The following is an 18,938-nucleotide window of genomic DNA, read 5'->3' as shown; positions in this document are numbered from 1 at the left end:
TTTGAATCTTTCCAGCCACTGGCTGAGTGGTATAAACTTTGTAAGAACTGAAACTGAATTAGTAATAAAGCTTAGAGCATCTAACATTTTTGAGGTTCTGTGCATATAAATCCTACAAATTTAAGATGATTTTCTACAGTTCATTTAATTATATCTAAAATTTCTTCAATATTTTAAAATTTTAGAATTAAATACAGCATTTTCTTCAAACAGATAATTTGTTAGGCAGACATCTTTCTTGAATATATTGTCAGTACATTAGATCTCTCCCCATGCTCCAAATTCTCTGAGAAGAATCTAAAGCATGTATCTTATTATAAGTAAGTACTATGCATGTTTCAGAAGATCTCTTTTTCTTTTTTAGCAAATCCCATTGATGACATTTTACCTACAGTAAGTGTTTTCCATATAGAGAGTATGGAAGATATTACTTGCTCTTGTGTGAACGCTCATTATCTGATTATTTCCAACTCTCCATTTAATTAAATTTCAATAGAGGAATTGGCAAAGGGCAAGCCAGTGCAGGCAGCAGGGATGTGGTAAGTAATCTACACACATTCTAGAGAATGCAAGTGTTATCAGTTAAGCTCTGATTTTACAGCATCTCTCTTGCACTTTGGATTTCTTTCACCATTATTTGCCTTTCATGGATGAGGAACAGGAGAGGGTGAAGGGACTATAGTGTGCTTACACGTGTCTTATTTTGTAGACCCAACATTCTCTAGAGCCAGTAAGTTAACTGTTCAGTCTACACTCCCAGAAGAAAGATCATGCAAACAGATGAGATTTACATTTCAGCTTGATCACATGCTGGTCCACAAGCTGAAGAATGTTCCTTGACCTCTCAGTGTTCTAGCCTCTAAATGAAGATAACATCAGCATCTACCTTATAGGCAATTATGGTGAGATTAAAATGGGATGATGCATGTAAAGCACTTAGCACAGACACTGAAGCATGATAAGTGATCCATATGTAGGCTAAGTATTTTGTTGCCTTACTGTGAAGTTCCCTCTTAACTTGTAGAATTTTGCCTAGTAGAGATCATTTCTCTCACACAGGAAATATAGCCTTAAAGGTTATGGCTTGTGACCTTTGAAATATGAAACAGTTTTGTACCTATTGCCAAACTCAGACTGACTCTATAAGTCTCTATTCCTTCAATTCTTTCTTGCACTCTCCTTACCATCTTACTGGCTCCCTTGCTAATTAACGAGTTGAATGAGATCTTTATTTGTGTTCACTATGTTTGTATGAGGGCTGTACTTTTAGCCTTTTTGAAAATTATATGTTATTACCCCTTATTGCATTTTAAATATCTGGCTTTGGAGACAAGATTCAAATCAGTCTGACTCAGGAAGCCCTCCTTACAGGAAACCACGGTTATTGTTATTTGTTTGTTATTAAAGTTTCTTTTTATGGTATACCAGAGTGACTGCTTCCAGTGGTCCTAACTTCTACCCAATAGTGGAACATAACTGCTATTGACGTTGCAAACTTTTTGAAGTAAACTTTGTCACTTAAAAAAGGGTGACATCTAGTGGCTAGACACGTGATTTCAAGTACATAGTACAAGCAACTTTCTGGCCCATTCTTTTTTTTTTTTTTAATCAAGTGTTTTTTAAAATACATATTTAAATTATTTTTCTTTTAGATCATGTGACTATACATTTACAGTGCAATAGTTGTGTAGTCAAAGCCTTGGATAAAGAAGTAAGATAGGATAGGATAAAGGTGGAAGTTAAGGTGAGGGGTGTTCTAGGTATATGGTTAAACATAATGCATAAATATTTATCAAGGCTGAGAAGGGCATTACGGGAGTGGTTATCATCTCCACCTAATATAGAGAATGAATCCTGGAATATATAAACCTATGCTCTAAAAATTTAATATTCAGTATATAATTTTAAAATACCTTTTCTATGATGCTGCCATTAACAACTGTTAAAATACATCCGTACCAAGAAATTCTACTTCCTTTTTTTCTTTAAACAGGCATTTTGGCCATTGTTCAATACTGATGACCTAAGACTTTTTTCCAAGAACCCTTTTCCAATAGAGAGAGTGAGAAGAGGCCAGAGTCAATCCACTGAATTAAGCATTATAACTCAAGTTATTATCCTCAACTAGAACCTGACCTTTTCCTAGTTTAGCATCCCTTTTTCTCATTCCAGTGTCATATTCTAAACCTTGTCTGTAGATAAGAATTACACTAAATTAGGACTGGCTGTGAGTAAATGTCAACTTATGTGTTTTGGTTTTTTTTTTTTTTTTTCCCTTCAGTGCTGATTTTAATTTAGCCTAAATAGTTAATACATATTGCTCTGAAATACAAAGTGAAATACCTTTAATTATAAGAATTTACCAATCATAAATGAACCACTTTAAAACAAAGAATCTTAATTTTTTTCTCTTTAAGTTAAATTCTATAAGCTGATATTTCTGACAGTCTTTAGATCAACACTTGATCTTTTGGTTTTAGGAATTTCAAATATATCATAAGCCCATAAAAAAGATTCTTCTATAAGAGCCCATGGACTACAATTCAAGACAACGACCCATACCTCTTGTTAAGAGGGACTCTAGTATAAAAACAGGAGTGGATTATGTGAGCTATTAAGACTGCTTTTATGGGTTACTTTTGTACCCTGTACAGTGAAATTAGACATATTGGAAGACTGCTGTTCCTCACTTTCCATACTGGTATAAAACCTCTAAATTCTCCCATGTATTACAGCTCTTGAAATGCTTGTTTTCCCCATGTATTTTTTTTTTTTTTTTAGTTTTATGACAATGAGGCCTACTGATAATTCTTCGAAAATGCTAGATTTTGAATCGTGCCAACACATTTCCATAAACAGCTAGAAGTATTTGATTGGAGGCTTTAAGTAGAGGTGACATTTTTAAGGCTTTATTAAGGGTTTGAGTCATCTCCTTTATTGTAATAAGTAATCTGAAGATTAAAAAGAATCATCAGAAGAGGCTGGCTGTCATCAGTGCATGGTTAAGGCAAATTTTATAGCTCAAAGATGTATGTTACTATTACTATTATTGGGGAACTTAAAAAAGAGGAAGACATATAAAACAATGTACAAGAAAGTCTAAGAAAATTAAAAAAAAAAGCAGCAAGAAAATTTAGGGCAAAAACTTAGAATATTACAAGCATATGTTGTGCCTGACCCAACTGTACAAGTAATGTTATATGTGAGATCTTCTCTTTTTTTTTTTTTTTTTTTTTTTTTTTTGTCTTTTTAGGGCTGTATCTATGGCATATGAAAGTTCCCAGGCTAGGGGTCAAATCAGAGCTGCAGCCTCTGGCCTATGCCAAGACTATAGCAACACCGGATCCAAACCCAAACCGCACCTTCGACCTACACCACAGCTCACAGCAACTCCAAACCCTTAACCCACTGAGAAGGGCCAGGGATTGAACCCACATCTTCATGGATACTAGTCAGGTTCGTTACCACTGAGCCATGATAGGAACTCTGAGATCAGCTAATGCACATTTGTTCCAAGGAGTGCTGACTTGATATATTTGATTCTACACACCAGAGAATAACAGAGCCCAAAACTTATCTATGATTTAAACCTTGTTTTGTGTTCTCTGTGATATTTTCTGACTTACCTCTTATCACACCTTGCTTAGTACCTGCATAAAGTCTCATTAAGAGAGAGTAAAGAAATGTAAGTGGCAGTACCAACATATGATATATGAATTCACAAAATTCCAGATGCTCTCAAATGGGATGGGCAAATACAATCAGTGAGAGTTTTCACAGAATCTCTAGTTGAATGATGACCTAGACCTCCCAGGGTATCTGTTTTACCATTTAGCCTGTTCCTAGAGTTAGTTGTTTATTATGACCTAATACGGGTAACTTCTCAGGCACAACTTCGTGCCCTGTCAACCAGCTATACTTGGTATACTGGGCCATACCCTTTGTCCTTAATGTTTACCTCACGTACCCCTTCTCCTCCAGTGTGCCATTTTCTCTTACTTCTGCTCCAGCGTATGTGATTACTCTTCTATATTTTGCAAAGTTTACTCTTTCTCTTTTTCACTGATTCTCTCAATGCCTCAATCCCTGGTCCTCTTGTACAGGGCTATCTTATCCACAGTCTTGATGTCAACAACTGACACTGTAGAAGATACCAATTTGCATTTCCAGCTTTAGCATTTGCTTATTTTTTAGCCCTTACTGTCATCTGACTGCAAATTGCAAGAGTTCCTGATTGTCAAAAAATTATCCCAGTCCCCAAAGACACATGACAATGTAGAAAAGCAAAAACTGTCACTACAGAAAATTGTCACTGATGAACTACCCACTTTTAAAATTAGCCCTTCCTAAAATCCTTTCCAAATTAGTATTAGCATTGATTTATATGCATTATTATAAAAACGTTTGGTCTCTTGCTGATTGTGGAAGAAGTATAACACCATACAAACTTAATGAAAATGGATTATAAAGTAAAATTTTCAAGAGATTCAGAATTTAATGATGCAAGTGATAGAGATGAACAGCTGAATCACAAAATCATGGGCAATGAGAATATGTCAGAATCAGAACCATTAAAAAGATAAAGTAGAGGAAACTAGACATGATACTTCAAAATCAAATGATGTGAATATCAGGGATTAAAAGTAAATTATGAATACTTTAGAAATGTGGAAATTATCATTTTAATGTTCATGCTAAAAACTTAAATATGAAAAAGATTCTGATTTGCCATCATAACATTTGTCAAAATATGCTCCCAATCAATACTTAATTTATTATTTATTCTTTTAATAATTATAATTCTAATCTTCTTTATCAAACTGTAAATTAAATTTTTAATATAATTTTATTTTATTTAATTAATTAATTTATTTATTTTGTCTTTTTGCTATTTCTTGGGCCGCTCCCGCGGCATATGGAGATTCCCAGGCTAGGGGTCTAATCGGAGCGTAGCCACCAGCCTACACCATAGCCACAGCAATGCGTGATCCGAGCCGCGTCTGCAACCTGCACCACAGCTCACAGCAACGCCGGATCGTTAAGCCACTGAGCAAGGGCAGGGACCGAACCCGCAACGTCATGGTTCCTAGTCGGATTCGTTAACCACTGCGCCACGACGGGAACTCCTGTTATATAATTTTAAACTTTGTTTTTTGAAAGCATCTCAATCAAATCTTTGATTTTTTTTTTTCCCCTCCATTATTTACTAGAAAAGGAGGACTGGCTTAAATTAGATTTATTTATTTATTTATTTATTTAGCTATACTCATGGCATGCAGAAGTTCTGTGGGTCAGGCACTGAACCCATGCCACAGCTGTGACCTGAGTCACAACAGAGATCAGGCTGGATCCTTAACCCACTGAGCCACCAGGGAGCTCCAAAAATAGTTTTGTTTTGTTTTTTATCTTTTTATGGCCACACCTGCAGCATATGGAAGTTCCAAGGCTAGGAGTCAAACAGGAGCTACAGCTGCCGCTGGGCTACCCCACAACCACGGAAATGAGGGATCTGAGCCACGTCGGCGACCTACACCACAGCTCACAGTAATGGTGGATCCTTAACCCACTGAGCAAGGCCAGGAATCAAACCCACATCCTCATGGATATTAGACGGGCTCATTACTACTGAGCCACGATGGGAACTCCCTAAAATAGATTTATTTTAAATGGCCTTTCCCAATATTATATTTGTAATCAAATAATGAGGATGTCCAATATATCCATACATCTTTTTAATCTTAAGAATTAAACATGGTGAAGCTTCCATTTTTTTCCTATTCCACCACAAGTATCCTTTCTAAGAGCCTCATTGCTTTATCAAGTAAAGAAACTAATCCTGAATCAATTGAGGAGCAATAAGGAAATATAACCAACCTATATTTTTGTACAAGAAACTTACACAAAAATAGAGGATATTGCCTTTAATTTTTAAATTGTACAAATTTATCTGTTTGAGAGATACCATTTCAATAGCTGAATGAACAATTTAAATGATGAGTAAGATAGGTCAGACTATGTGTCACAAGGCAACATCTTAATAATTGCTCAGTGAATTGTCAGACATCACCATAGAAGCAGTAGAGGGATAGATGACTTTAACTCAGAGCCACTTTGGAAAAGCTTCAACAAGTTGGTGGGGAAACTTAGAGATAGAATTCCTCTGCAAATGGAATGCTATGTTAACTAAGTGAGTAAATTTACTCCGTTACTTTGAAAGATGAAATTGTTGCCTATGAGAGAGATTTCATTGGGTTAATTTTATACATTTAAGGAAGTATAAAGAGGAAGGAAGGATTACTTAAATGACATTTCTTTAAGAGATATGTCAAGTGATCTTTTTCTCTTTTATACACTTTACTAGAATTTTTATGGAATATGAGTTATTGACTTAACATTTAAAGCCTGCTTATTATCATAAAATTGCTCTTTATTCCTATTATACAATATTTTAGAAATTATAAACAGTGGTAAAATCAAGTGTGCTTCATACTCTTACTTAGCCCCAGAGCCATGCCTACATGGGTTATACCTATTATAAATCCTAGTCCTCAAATCCTCATGGTAAGGTATCCAAAAGAACATAATTTGATTGAAGAAAACTCACCCATGGACTCATGACATATAATCTACACCTATCTTCATTCAGAAACTATTTCAGATCAATAACTCTAAGAAGATCCCTTGTCTTCTTGGCTTGGCATTTTTTGCTATGTAAAATCATCTAGATAATTTTCACATGTTATGAGTTTGAGCTGTGATCATAAAAATAACATTTATATACTGAGGCATAATTATAGTTAAAAGGAAGTGCAATAAATAATCTGATTTTTCTCAACTCAAGAGATAAAGTAATCCTGGCTCTTAAAAGAAAACTGAAATAATAATTATCAGTATAGAAAGATACATTAAAGTCATTGTTGCTTGCAAATCACTACTTTCAGATAATGATGACATAATCATTAACTTGAGAAAATTGAAGTCCTTTGAAACATCAAAATTTATTTTCTCTTTGAAAATTGCAGTCTAGTGTCTCTGAAGATATATGAGGTCAGTGAACCTTTTAGACACAAAAAGTAAAACTTGTCAAAGAGCTTCAGCTCTTGTTTTAATTACTTCAAGTTTTGTCCCTAAAGTGACCTTTGGAATCTGTAAGGGTTTTAACTATAAACTGTGAAAAGCTATTGCTAAACTTTTATTTGTTCTTGTTGAGAAAACACGTGTACCCATCTGATCCTGCAAAACTGTGGTGCAATGATATATGCTGTGTAGGGCAGAGTGGGAAACTGCTCATCACATACAGACCCAGCAGGTCCTGGTGCTTCCAAGGCTGGTTGGGGTAACTTCACAGGCCACAAGAATATGTGTAATGCACTACTCAGAACAAAGGTCTGAATTCCTGTGATCCACTGCCTCTTTGGTCACTTGTTTGTAGTTCCATTCCAAAGGACAGGATTTGATTGAATGGGAATCACCTAGTTTTCTCTAGAATTGAGGTCTGCCTCCATCATGAGAAGGTCCATGTAGATCTAGTCTGCCTTTTTTCTCTTATAAATATCTGCTCTAATCAGATTTTTCAGTCTCAGAAGATTTGGCACAGGCATGGAAAGCCAGGCAAAAACTGGCCATTTGACCAACCCCCTTTTTCTAAGGGAGCTGTGATTGTGAGAATTCATCTTAGTATGTCTGATGTGATTATTTTAACTGACTATAAATTAACTCTACATGTTAAAGTACAAGGACACTGTCCTTTTGATCTTCCTTTACTTTCAGAATCCACAATGCCCAAGAAAACATTTTTTAATTTTGTTGTTGAATCTACAACTCTTTCTTTACTTTCAGTATAATAGACAAACCATTTTCTGGCATATGGAAGCATTTCTACTTTGCAAGTTATTCTGAAGTGGGTATGATTTGCAAAATACTGTCAAATTAAATATGCATTTCCATATGCCTCTACAAAGACCAAATATATCCATGAAAACCAGCTATAGACAACTTAAAAATTTTTCATGGGTATTTTAATCAACACTGCAAACAGTTCTTTCTAAAGTCCTAAATTCAAAAATCTTCTTGCTGTTTTTTATGCTTTTAGCATCAATATTACCTCAGACAATTATAAACCAACATTTCAAAATAATATATTTCAAGAAAGTATACGGAAAAATTTTTTTGTTAATAAAACTTTCACACCAAAAATGTACTGACTTAGCTCTTCTAAGGACAACATACTGTTATCAATCTTCAGGAAACAGTTTTCATTAACCAAAACTTACATTCTTATAACTATGCTTATCATACTGTTAGCTCTCTGGACATATTTTAACAAGCCTCCTTTTGACTAAGATTTAAAGATGTAATTGAATATGCGACAGAACCTAGTGAAGCACTCTATTTTAACAATATTTAAAGATGATTGGGAAAATGATTGGAGGAAAAGGAATTGAATCCCCTGATACCTCCTAAAACTTCTTTCTAAAACAGCATTAAATTAGTTGATTTGGAACAGAGCAGAGCAAGTGTATACATAGATACATACATTTTTAGAAAATAGGAACTGATGAAGACCTTCTTCCCTAATTGAGAGTAAGTTGGTAATACTTTATCTGTCTAATGTCATGGTCCTGTCAGACCTTATAATAGTCATGCCCAGGGACTAGTTGCTGACATCAAAGGATGAATGAACAATTCACAGGCTGAAACAAATTACTTTGTCAAGATTTTTTTTTTTTTTTTAGCACCAATGAATCTGCTTCCATAACTTAGCCATACATTTACTTTCCCTTCCAGTGTACTTGGTCACCAACTTCCTGGATTTAGATTCTCCTTGCTCCTCTCATTTTCAGTTGAGCTTTTGTTTTTTGCCTTTTGTTATAGTTTTGTATTTTTTTTTTTTTTTTGTCTTTTTAGGGCTGCACCCGCGGCATATGGAGGTTCCTAGGCTACTGGTCGAATTGGAGCTACTCTACAGCCACAGCAATGCAGGATCGGAGCTGCATCTGCGACCTACACCACAGCTCACAGCAACGCCTGATCCTTAACCCACTGAGTGCGGCCAGGGATTGAATCTGCATCCTCATGGATATAAGTCAGGTTTTTTAACCACTGTGCCACAACGGAAACTCCACCTTTTGCTACAGTTTAAATCTATTATTTTATCTGATCCTATTCCTATGCAGTAGCTTCACTTTTCATATATGTGCTTGAACTACTGTTATTTCTGAATTCCAGCATCAACTGGAACTGTAGCAATTGTGTTTCTGTTTCCCAAGCTTTTCTTCTCACTCCTCATGGTAATTTAGTACATCAATGCCCTGTTGTGAGGGATGGCCTAAAAACGTGACTGGGATACGTAAGTACCCATGGAACTATGCCCATATCCCACTCAACAGGTCTTACTTCCCTGAAGGCAGGGTTTTATTATGCTCAAAACCACTTTTTTTTTGCATTTGGTTATCCTACTGGACTGCCTGCTTAGAAAAGACTGTCAATGGAGTCAATGGAGGTTGGAAGAAACTCTTTGGATAATTATAGATGAACAAAAACAAAGCTTGGAATAACCAAAAAGAAGAAGGAAAAAAAAAAGTGTATAACTGTTCCAGAAGTAATATTTTCACAGAACACTGTGGAAGAATTTTGACTTATAACTATTGAAGAAACAGCTGCATAATGTCCCTATACCACATTTACACTCATTAAAGGAATATTTATTTGAACATCTATTATATTTCAGGCACTTAAAAAAATCTATTGTTTATAGATTAATAAAGCAAAGAACTCTGCCCATGTAGAGCTTACATTCCATTAAGGAAAGACAGACTATGCACATAATAAAAAGCAAATTGTATAACATGTCTGAAGTTGTTAAGTCCCATGGGAAATGAGAATAGCAGAAAAAGGAAAGAATACTCTGTGGGGACTTCCTGTTGTGGCTCAGTAAATTAAGGACACAACTTGTCTCTGTGTGAGGATATGGTTCTATTCCCGACCTGGCTCAGTAGGTTAAGGATCCAATGTTGCCATAAGCTGCAGCATATGTTGCAGATGTAGCTCAGATCCAGTGCTGCCTGTGGCTCAGATCTGGTGTGGCTGTGGCGTAGGCCTCAGCTGCAGCTCTGAGTCAACCCTTAGCCTGGGAACTTCCATATGCCTCAGGAGCCATTTAAAAAAAAAAAAAAAAAAAAAGGGGGAAAAGAAAGCAATATAAAGAATTGGGATCCAATGCCCATGTTGCCAGAAAATTGACCATGACATAGCAACTTTTAAAATGATCACTCTGTTGGAAAACCTGCTGGGGAACCATTACGGGAAACAGACAAGAGGTGACAACAATTCAAAGCAAGAGAATAGCAGTGGAGGTGATGAGAATTTGAAGGCTTCTAGATCTATTATAAAAGATAAGTGGCAGTATTCTAAAGGAAGTCAAGAACTGAGACGTGAATGTCAGTCAAGAGACATTTGTAATCATACACAAGTTATTCACTTTATTATCTAAAATGTAGTAATAGAAAATGGGATAAAGAAAGTAGGACAGTGTTAAAAGTTATTAGGAGGAGTTCCTGTCGTGGCGCAATGGTTAACGAATCCGACTAGGAACCATGAGGTTGTGGGTTCCATCCCTGGCCTTGCTCAGTGGGCCGAGGATCCGGCGTTGCCGTGAGCTGTGGTGTAGGTTGCAGACGCGGCTTGGATCCCGCATCGCTGTGGCTCTGGCGTAGGCCGGTGGCTACAGCTCTGATTCGACCCCTAGCCTGGGAACCTCCATATGCCGCAGGAGTGGTTCTAGAAAAGGCAAAAAAAGACAAAAAAAAAAAAATTTATTAGGAAACCAAATCAAGAAGACATAGAAAAAAGTTTGGACAGAAGGAAAATAATGAGGGGAGAATCAAAGATTAATTTGATGCCTATTCAACCAATAGTCAAAACCCAAAAGTCATGCAATTATCTTATTTTTTAATTTAAAAAAATTCTTGAGCATTTACTAGAGGCAAAGCAGTATGCAAACACTGAGGATACAGACATGAGTAAGCTCTATTTTCCTGAAATTTATCATTCAGTGTGAGAGGGGAAAAAAATGAGACAGGTTAGATAAAAACCTTTGCAGAAAAGGTGATATTTGAGCTGACTGGAGAAATCCTCCTAATTCTTAATCAGACTGAAGGGGGAAAGGCAGGGGTGGGGTGTTCCAGGCATAATCTTTGAGGTCCTTTGTGTTGCAAGCAAGGAGTTCTCATTTTATCACAAAGTATCTCATTTTATGGCTATCAACTACTCACAAGCAACAAGACTGAAAATTCAAGTCTTATCACTCCCCTAGTTCTTATTTTGATTATGGGAAAATAAACAGTTCTGGGGGATTTCTAAAATTCCCTTCCAGTTTTTAAACTGATTTTCAAATAATAAACATGAAGCATCAGAATAAAGTAAATTGCTGGTAGAAATAACTCAGAAACTAAAACAATTTGATGGAAATCTGTGCATAATCGAGTCTATTAATGACTTTGATGACCTTCTTCCACTCCACTTTTTTTTGTAATAGGTGGTTAAAGCCCAGTAAGTTCAGACAAATCGGTAAAAAATTTTACTATAACTTTCTCTTCTTTTTGCTTTTCTCAAGTATAAAAGAGTACTATGTTCTCATTTCTTAAAGTTCAGTTGCCAAAAAATTTATTATGAAAACTAGACTACATAAAAGCTATTTGAATAAATAAATTTCTCATTATTTCCTGAAACAACTTTTGAGGAACTTTTGATTCTGTGAAACTCGATTACTTGTTAAGGATTTTAAGGAATATTCTTTCACTTGAGGTTAGGTTAGACAGGACATCAGGACATTAGGATGTGAGATGGTGGACATTCAAACTTATTTGCAATTGCTATTACATATTTTGTTTAAGAATAAACAATTACAGTGTATCCCAAATTTTGCACTTTTTATAATGCTGTAGCAGTTTTCTTCTTCTCCTTTTTTTTGGGGGGGGGGCTGCACCCGTGGCACATGGAGATCCCAGGATAGGGGTCGAATCTGAGCTGCAGCTGCCAGCCTACTCCATGGCCACAGCAATGCCAGAGAGCCACGTCGGCGACCTACACCAGAGCTTGTGGCAACGCTGGATCCTTAACCCACTGAGTGAGGCCACGGATCAAACCTTCATCATCATGGATGCTAGTCAGATTCATTTCCACTGAGCCACAACATGAACTCCCACTTTTTTTTTTTTTTTGATTCAGCACATTTTTGATGCCGTGATGCAGTAAGACAACTGTATTTAACTCTAGACCTTAAGAGAGAGATAAAGAGAAGAGGAGAGGAAGAAAGGAGGGAAAGAGGAAGGGAAGAGGAAGAGGGGGGAAAAGAGGAAAAGGGACAAAAAAGAAGCTTACTCCCAATTATAATTATATTCCCAAGCACAGACTTAACTTATTAAATGTGTGGTGATAAACTGCCAAATTAAAGGACATCACGAAAGCAGTCCTTAATGCAAATGCACTTTCCTGGAAAAGATTGTGATCTAATTTCTTTATGTTAGATTTTGCTCCAATGATTAACTGCATTTTTAACGTGAGCTAAGAAAACCGGGATAAGTTGTTTAGTTTTGGTGAGGTATGAGGTGAAGAGAGGTAAGGGATTTGCAGAATAAGTTAAATTAATTCAGTGCATGAAATATTTAAGGATTCATACTGGAAATTCTGCTATTACAGGCTTGCTAAGGAGATCAAGGAGCGTTTGGATATTTCATTTCATAACTCTTAGCATCCAAAATCATATTCAGTGGATCCCTGGTGGCTTCTTCTTACTGAATCTAAATATTACGCCTCAAAGATGCCTTTATAATAAGTGATGGTTTCCATTTGATAATACTTATTTGAAACTCCTTTTAGGAAATTTATCATGTTCAAAGAACAAAAAGCATATTAAAATCTTTACTTTTCATTATTTATTGGATCTCTTCCAACACCTTCTCTCAAAATTGTTAATAGCTTTATTTTAAGTCAATTAACTCCCTGCTTGATTTTTAATTTTTGATGGCAAAAGTTTCAAATTTCTAGTCCAAGTATGATGAAATTTTATCTTAATTGTTATTGTTCATATTCAGTCCACAGAAATGATATATAAGCTTTTTGTGATAATATCTACTTATAAACTAACTTAATGTTTTTTAATTTTACTTCATTAGCTTTAGAATATCTGTTTATTGGATTTCATGCTAAGATTTCATTTATATTATGTTTCTTTTTTTAATTTTGATTTTATTTTTCTTGCATTCCAAGTGGTGAGATCTTAAAAGGAATCTAACTTTCCCCTAGGTTCTTTGAAATGTATTTTGAGTTTGAATAAATATTTTTTGAAATAATCAATTATTTATTTGACATTAACCAGTTCCCATTCCACTTATCAAAGCTTCAAGGTATAATATACCAATGATATGCTTACTTAGATTCACTAGATGCTTAGGTCTATGCATTCTAAAGAAGGGAAACTGGCTACAGAGATTACAAAAGAAGAGAAAGTCAAAAGAACAGTTTTTATTAGAAGGAGGAAAAAAAAAGCATTGTATATAAAAAGAATGTGGCTGTCATTTAGCCTGGTGTTTTGCTAGGTCAGAACCCTAAGTGTAGTATTAAAGAAATCTAGGGAATGTTACTTTTTTTAGAATTTCTGATGCATTAAAAAAAAAAAAAAATCCACTCCAGGTGATTTTGCATATGTTTGTGAATATATGTGGTCATGATGGTGTGTATCTACATTTGAGATACAAGGACTAATAATTGTATTATCTTCTGCTATTTATCCAGTGTCTTGGAACCTCAATTTTCTCATGTGTATAATGAAGATGATAATAGTATCTATATCGCAGAATTCTTTTGATGACTATGTAATTGTTTAGAACAATTTCTGACTCATAAAGATATCTCAAATAACTTTTGTTTCATTGCTCTCAAAATTAATAAGACAACTATAAGAACCTAAATAAGGAAGAACCCACACATCCTAAGTCAAGCATTTTTTGACATTTTTTACAATACCTCTGCTAAATGTTTGAGGAGTTAATCATCTGATTTCACATTGTTCAGTTCCCATTAATTGAAAGATAACACACAGATCACACTTTATCTCTTGAACATGTTATTTTAGTAAACAGAATTCTTTTTCTTTTTCTTAGTTAAATTAACAATGATTTCCAAGATTTTAATCCAGTTATGGTGAAAGTTATATTAGTATGGGTTCTTATATTTAAAATATATCATTTATGCTGTTTTTCATGAAAATATCCAAAATAACCTGAAAACTGTGAGAAATTAAGAGATTTGAAGACTTTTTTCCTTCACAAGAAATTGTGGGTAAAAATCTTTAATGAGATTGAAAATGTCTGGAGTTCCCATCATGGCTCAGCAGTTAACAAACCTGACTAGGATCCATGAGGACACGGGTTCTTTCCCTGGCTGCACTCAGTAGGTTAAGGATTGGGTGCTGCCATGAGCTGTGGTGTAGGTCACAGACACGTGGCTCCGATCCTGCATTGCTGGGCTGTGGTGTAGGCCGGCAGCTACAGCTCCAATTAAAGACCTAGCCTCAGAACCTCCATATGCCTTGGGTATGGCCCTAAAGGGACAAAAAAAAAAAAAAAAAAAAAAAAAGTAGGATAACAATGTCATTCTCTTGTTGTAATATCCCATTTAAACAATTATTTTTTATCAAATTAAAGTATAGAGCAATTAATTTTATAAAGTTGCGATTATTTCCAGAAGGAATAACATTTAGAATTTCATTAAGATTGGAGATAGATACCACAAATGATTAAAAGAATATGGAAATTATTAATACTTTATGTCAGATTAAAGACACAAAGGAAGAAAAACATTGTATGAAAATTCAGTAACAGTTTGAAACAATCACCACTGGCCTCAGGATTTTGAAGCACGTACAACATGGAATATCTCCTCCATCCGCTCTTTTAAAAACTGTAAAGAGTGTTTTGTTGAGCTGTTTTAATGAATATTTTCTTCATGTAACTGCTTTGATAACAGAATTCAATGATGTCACTTTCATATGTACATGTTAGACTTTAGTGCCATATATGCTATCCTCTTGCTCTGGAATACTCTGACCCAATTTATTACAACTCTTAGGGAATAAATAGTCACTCTAAAGAATGGTTTCCTTTGCTCTGTTTCTCTTCCTTCTTTTAATAAGTTCAATATCCATGTTGACAAAACTGAAACTTCTTACTTTTCCGAGTCTCTAATTTCATTTCATTCAGGGTTTCAATCCACTTAATGTCTCATTCCTAACAGAATCTGTCAGCAAATCTGTCTTTCTTAGCTCCTGTTTAATATCAAACATCCAGGTTGGAGTCCTTTTTCCCTCAATTCTTTCCACTTTGCTATGTCCCCTGATTCCACTCTTCTTGATGAAGTGTCATAAGTCCCACCCATAGTTAAGAGGGAAGGGGTTGCACAAACACATGAATACCAGGAGGCAGAGACAGGGTGTCACCCATCCACTCTGTTAAATTAACATTTGTTTAACTACTTTCTAACCCCTAGTCACACTCAATAAACACTTTGCAGGCAGGAAACATTTCTGTTTTAGCTTACTGTACTTGCTTCTAGCAGTGTCTCAACCTCTTTTGAAGAATTAATGATTGAAATATAGAAAAACTCTAAAATCCTGACCAAAGAAAGATAATTAGTAACACACAGGGTAGAAATAAAGTCAGCTGTAACAAGCATCAACTCTAACTTCCATTAAACTATTTTCCTTTACATGAATCCACTTTTAGTTTCTGTTTTTTTCACTTAGTTTCAAGGAACTATCTCAGCTTCTACTTGCTTACTGGTTTTGTGAACTGAAGTTTGGCACTTGTCATCAGCTTCTACATAGAGTAAAACATAAGCTACTGCAGCTGCTGACCCACAGCACCCCCTGAGCAAAACATAGGGTGGAGACCAGGAGTGAGGCACTCTGTGCTCTGGGAAAACTGGAACAACAGGTGTTGAGATAGTTAGATATTTTTAGAAGATTTTATGAGCCCAGTTCTTATGTCTTCTCTTATCAGAAAAACACTAAAATCCCTCAATGATGACTTATGTCTCTGAGTACTAGTAACCTTCAAGGGACCAGCAGCAAACTTCTGTAAAATGGGCACATGGCTGCATGCACCTCCCCCTTCACTTTTATGACTTATATCTTGATATTCCCCCTTTCAGATAGCTCTGAAATACTGTCTCCTGGGCTGTAGTTAGTGGACAAAACAGGGGATGTCATGGCCAACTTTCACAACAGCCACTCTCACGGGTGGGCCAGTGAACCCTGAGGGAAATCAGGAAAGAAGCATAAAAGACTGGTTCACAGCTGAGGTACATATCAAAGGAGTGATTCCTATAGGCCCAGACCTTTACATCTTCTTCTACAAATCTGATTATCTATATATCTTTTGTTCCTACCACCTTCCCTTTGTTCCAAAACTCATATATCCTGGCTCCCCACCTCACCTCCTTGGAGCAGTTTTTCAGGGCTACCTGAGATGCTGCCTTCCGGACTTAAGTCCTAATTTCACCCCAAATAAAACTTAACTTTCAACTTTCAGGTTGTGTATTATTTTAGTGAACAGTTTGTTAAAGATACTTGATTTGAACACCCTCTTTCAACTTCCTCCTGATAATGCCACAGCTTCTTGCTTTGGGTCAGTGTTCCTATTTACTTATTGAGCAGGATATGGGCCTAACTAGCTTTGTTCCTTTAGATGATCAAACTCTAAGCTTTTCTTTTCTCAAATATGAAATGATAGAAATAATACCCACCTCAGAGTGTTGCTGCAAAGATTAAGATGACATGAAACTATCTTGCCCATTTTCCAGCAAACATGTCTGTTTCTGCCCCTTTCTTCTTAGCAGTTCACTATACAAAAGCTTTGCTCGACCATGCCTTTTGAATAGGATTTCCTGTTGGCATAAGAACAATTAATTTTGTTAGATGGACCACTCTTGAATGTTCTATTGGATTATGTAATTTTCCTCCAAGGGTGACATGGATGTAATGGCTGAGGGTTATGGATGGCAAACAATTAAAATCTCCAGTGGGGCTGTTTCTGGGCTAGTCTCCCAGTATCATTTGTAGTAACCCAGTGGATAGCCAAATATTTCCTTGATGAATAAATTCAAAAAGAGGCATATCATCATTCAATAATAAGGCAATCTTAGAAACAATTACAATACCGTATTTGTACTTTTCCAGATAAAATGTTATAGTACTTTTATGGATTCATTAAGTAAAGCATGAAAATAATGCTGTGACCTCAGTTGTGGAATCAAGTTCAAGTTTTTTTCTTTCTCTCCTCAGCAAAAGAACATATTTTCCCTTTGCGTAGTCACTTGTTTCTTTCCTATTTGGGTGATGAACATGCCATTAGTACTTTTAAGCATAAGCTATATTTCCTCCTGATACCATGCTCACACACCAGGTCTTCGATGTTTCTGTCAGATACATCCAGCAACCATCATAACTCATACTCTAGATGTTTTTAATATCACTCCATAAACAGAAATGACAAATTCCTAGTCTTTTAACAAATATGCAAAAACAAAAGTTTCTAAATAAGAAAAAAGTATTGAATATCTCACATTTTTTTTTGTCTTTTGTCTTTTTAGGGCCACGCCCGAGAAACATGGAGGTTCCCAGGCTAGGGGTCGAATTGGAGCTGCACCCACTGGCCTACACCACAGCCACAGCAATGACAGATATGAGCTGTGTCTGTGACCCCCACCACAGCTCATGGCAACGTCGGATCCTTAGCCCATTGGGCAAGGCCAGGGATTGAAATTGCATCCTCATGGGTGCTAGGTCAGACTTATTTCTGCTGAGCCATGATTGGACCCCAATCTGTATTTTGAATCCATTGAAAAAAAAATTGCAATTGTTTTCCATTACTCTGTCTCATAGCCACTGTATTTGCCTCATATTTTTTTTCATTTTTTTTATTACTCATAAGAATTTATCACATCTGTAGTTGTATAATGATCATAACAATCTGATTTCACAGGATTTCCATTCCATAACCCAAGCATATCTCCCCACCCCCCAAACTGTCTCCTCCGGAGACCATAAGTTTTTCAATGTCTGTGAGTCAGCATCTGTTCTGCAAAGAAGTTCAGTCTGTCCTTTTTTCAGATTCCACATGTCAGTGAAAGCATTGGATGTTGGTGTCTCATTGTATGGCTGACTTCACTTAGCATGATAGTTTCTAGGTCCATCCATGTTGCTACAAATGCTGGTATTTCGTTCTTTTTGATGGCTGAGTAGTATTCCATTGTGTATATGTACCACCTTTTCTGGATCCACTCCTCTGTCGATGGACATTTAGGTTGTTTCCATGTCTTGGCTGTTGTAAATAGTGCTGCAATGAACATTGGAGTACATGTGTCTTTGCGAGTCATGGTTTTCTCTGGGTAGATGCCCAGGAGTGGGATTGCTGGATCAAATGGTAGTTCTATGTTTAGTTTTCTGAGGCATCTCCATACTGCTTTCCACAGTGGCTGCACCAATTTACAATCCCACCAACAGTGTATAGGGTTCCTTTTTCTCTACATCCTCTCCAGCACTTATTGTTTATAGCCTTTTGGATGATGGCCATTCTGGCTGGTGTAAGGTGGTCCCTCCTAGTGGTTTCGATTTGCATCTCTCTAATAATGAGTGATGTTGGACATCCTTTCATGTGTTTCTTGGCCATCTGTATGTCTTCGTTGGAAAACTGTCTGTTTAGATCTTCTGCCCATTTTTTGGATGGGGTTGTTTGTTTTTTTGGTATGGAGCTGTAGAAGGTGTTTATAAATTTTGGAGGTGAATCCCTTGTCCGTCGATTCACTTGCAAAGATTTTCTCCCATTCTGTGGGTTGTCTTTTTGTGTTGTTCAGGGTTTCCTTTGCTGTGGAGAAACTTT

At 36.1% G+C, this 18,938-nt stretch overlaps 2 protein-coding genes across 21 annotated transcripts in view; one reads left to right on the top strand and one right to left on the bottom strand.

The window, feature by feature from the left end:
- The window catches only part of KYNU (kynureninase), a 132,041-nt gene that overhangs the window by 91,786 nt on the left and 21,317 nt on the right, over window positions 1–18,938 (top strand). For 8 of the 20 annotated variants that reach the window (XR_014829214.1, XR_014829223.1, XR_014829219.1 and 5 more), the window contains one exon: window positions 365–393. The exons of 5 other annotated variants lie outside the window; for them this stretch is intronic. Coding sequence is in view for 4 of the 15 variants with exons in the window: in XM_021075834.2 (XP_020931493.2) it covers window positions 365–393 (29 nt within the window). In the remaining 11 variants the exon portion in view is untranslated. Of the gene's footprint in view, window positions 1–364; window positions 394–496; window positions 3,181–18,938 lie in introns of those variants that run through there. 7 more of the 20 variants (XR_014829215.1, XR_014829211.1, XR_014829212.1 and 4 more) reach the window with 2 other exon arrangements.
- Window positions 14,147–18,938, bottom strand: part of LOC110257184 (uncharacterized) — a 70,465-nt gene continuing 65,673 nt past the window's right edge. Inside the window, exon 3 of the mRNA XM_084998911.1 lies at window positions 14,147–16,944. Coding sequence (XP_084855037.1) covers window positions 16,825–16,944 — 120 coding nt within the window. The 3' untranslated portion in view covers window positions 14,147–16,824. The remainder of the gene's footprint in view (window positions 16,945–18,938) is intronic.

This window comes from Sus scrofa, chromosome 15, assembly GCF_054392235.1.
Source record: "Sus scrofa isolate SSC_HxYL_T2T_F1_AM1 chromosome 15, Sscrofa_HxYL_maternal_Yorkshire_Landrace_v2.0, whole genome shotgun sequence".
Lineage (NCBI taxonomy): Eukaryota > Metazoa > Chordata > Mammalia > Artiodactyla > Suidae > Sus > Sus scrofa.
This window is presented reverse-complemented; position numbering and strand designations above follow the sequence as displayed.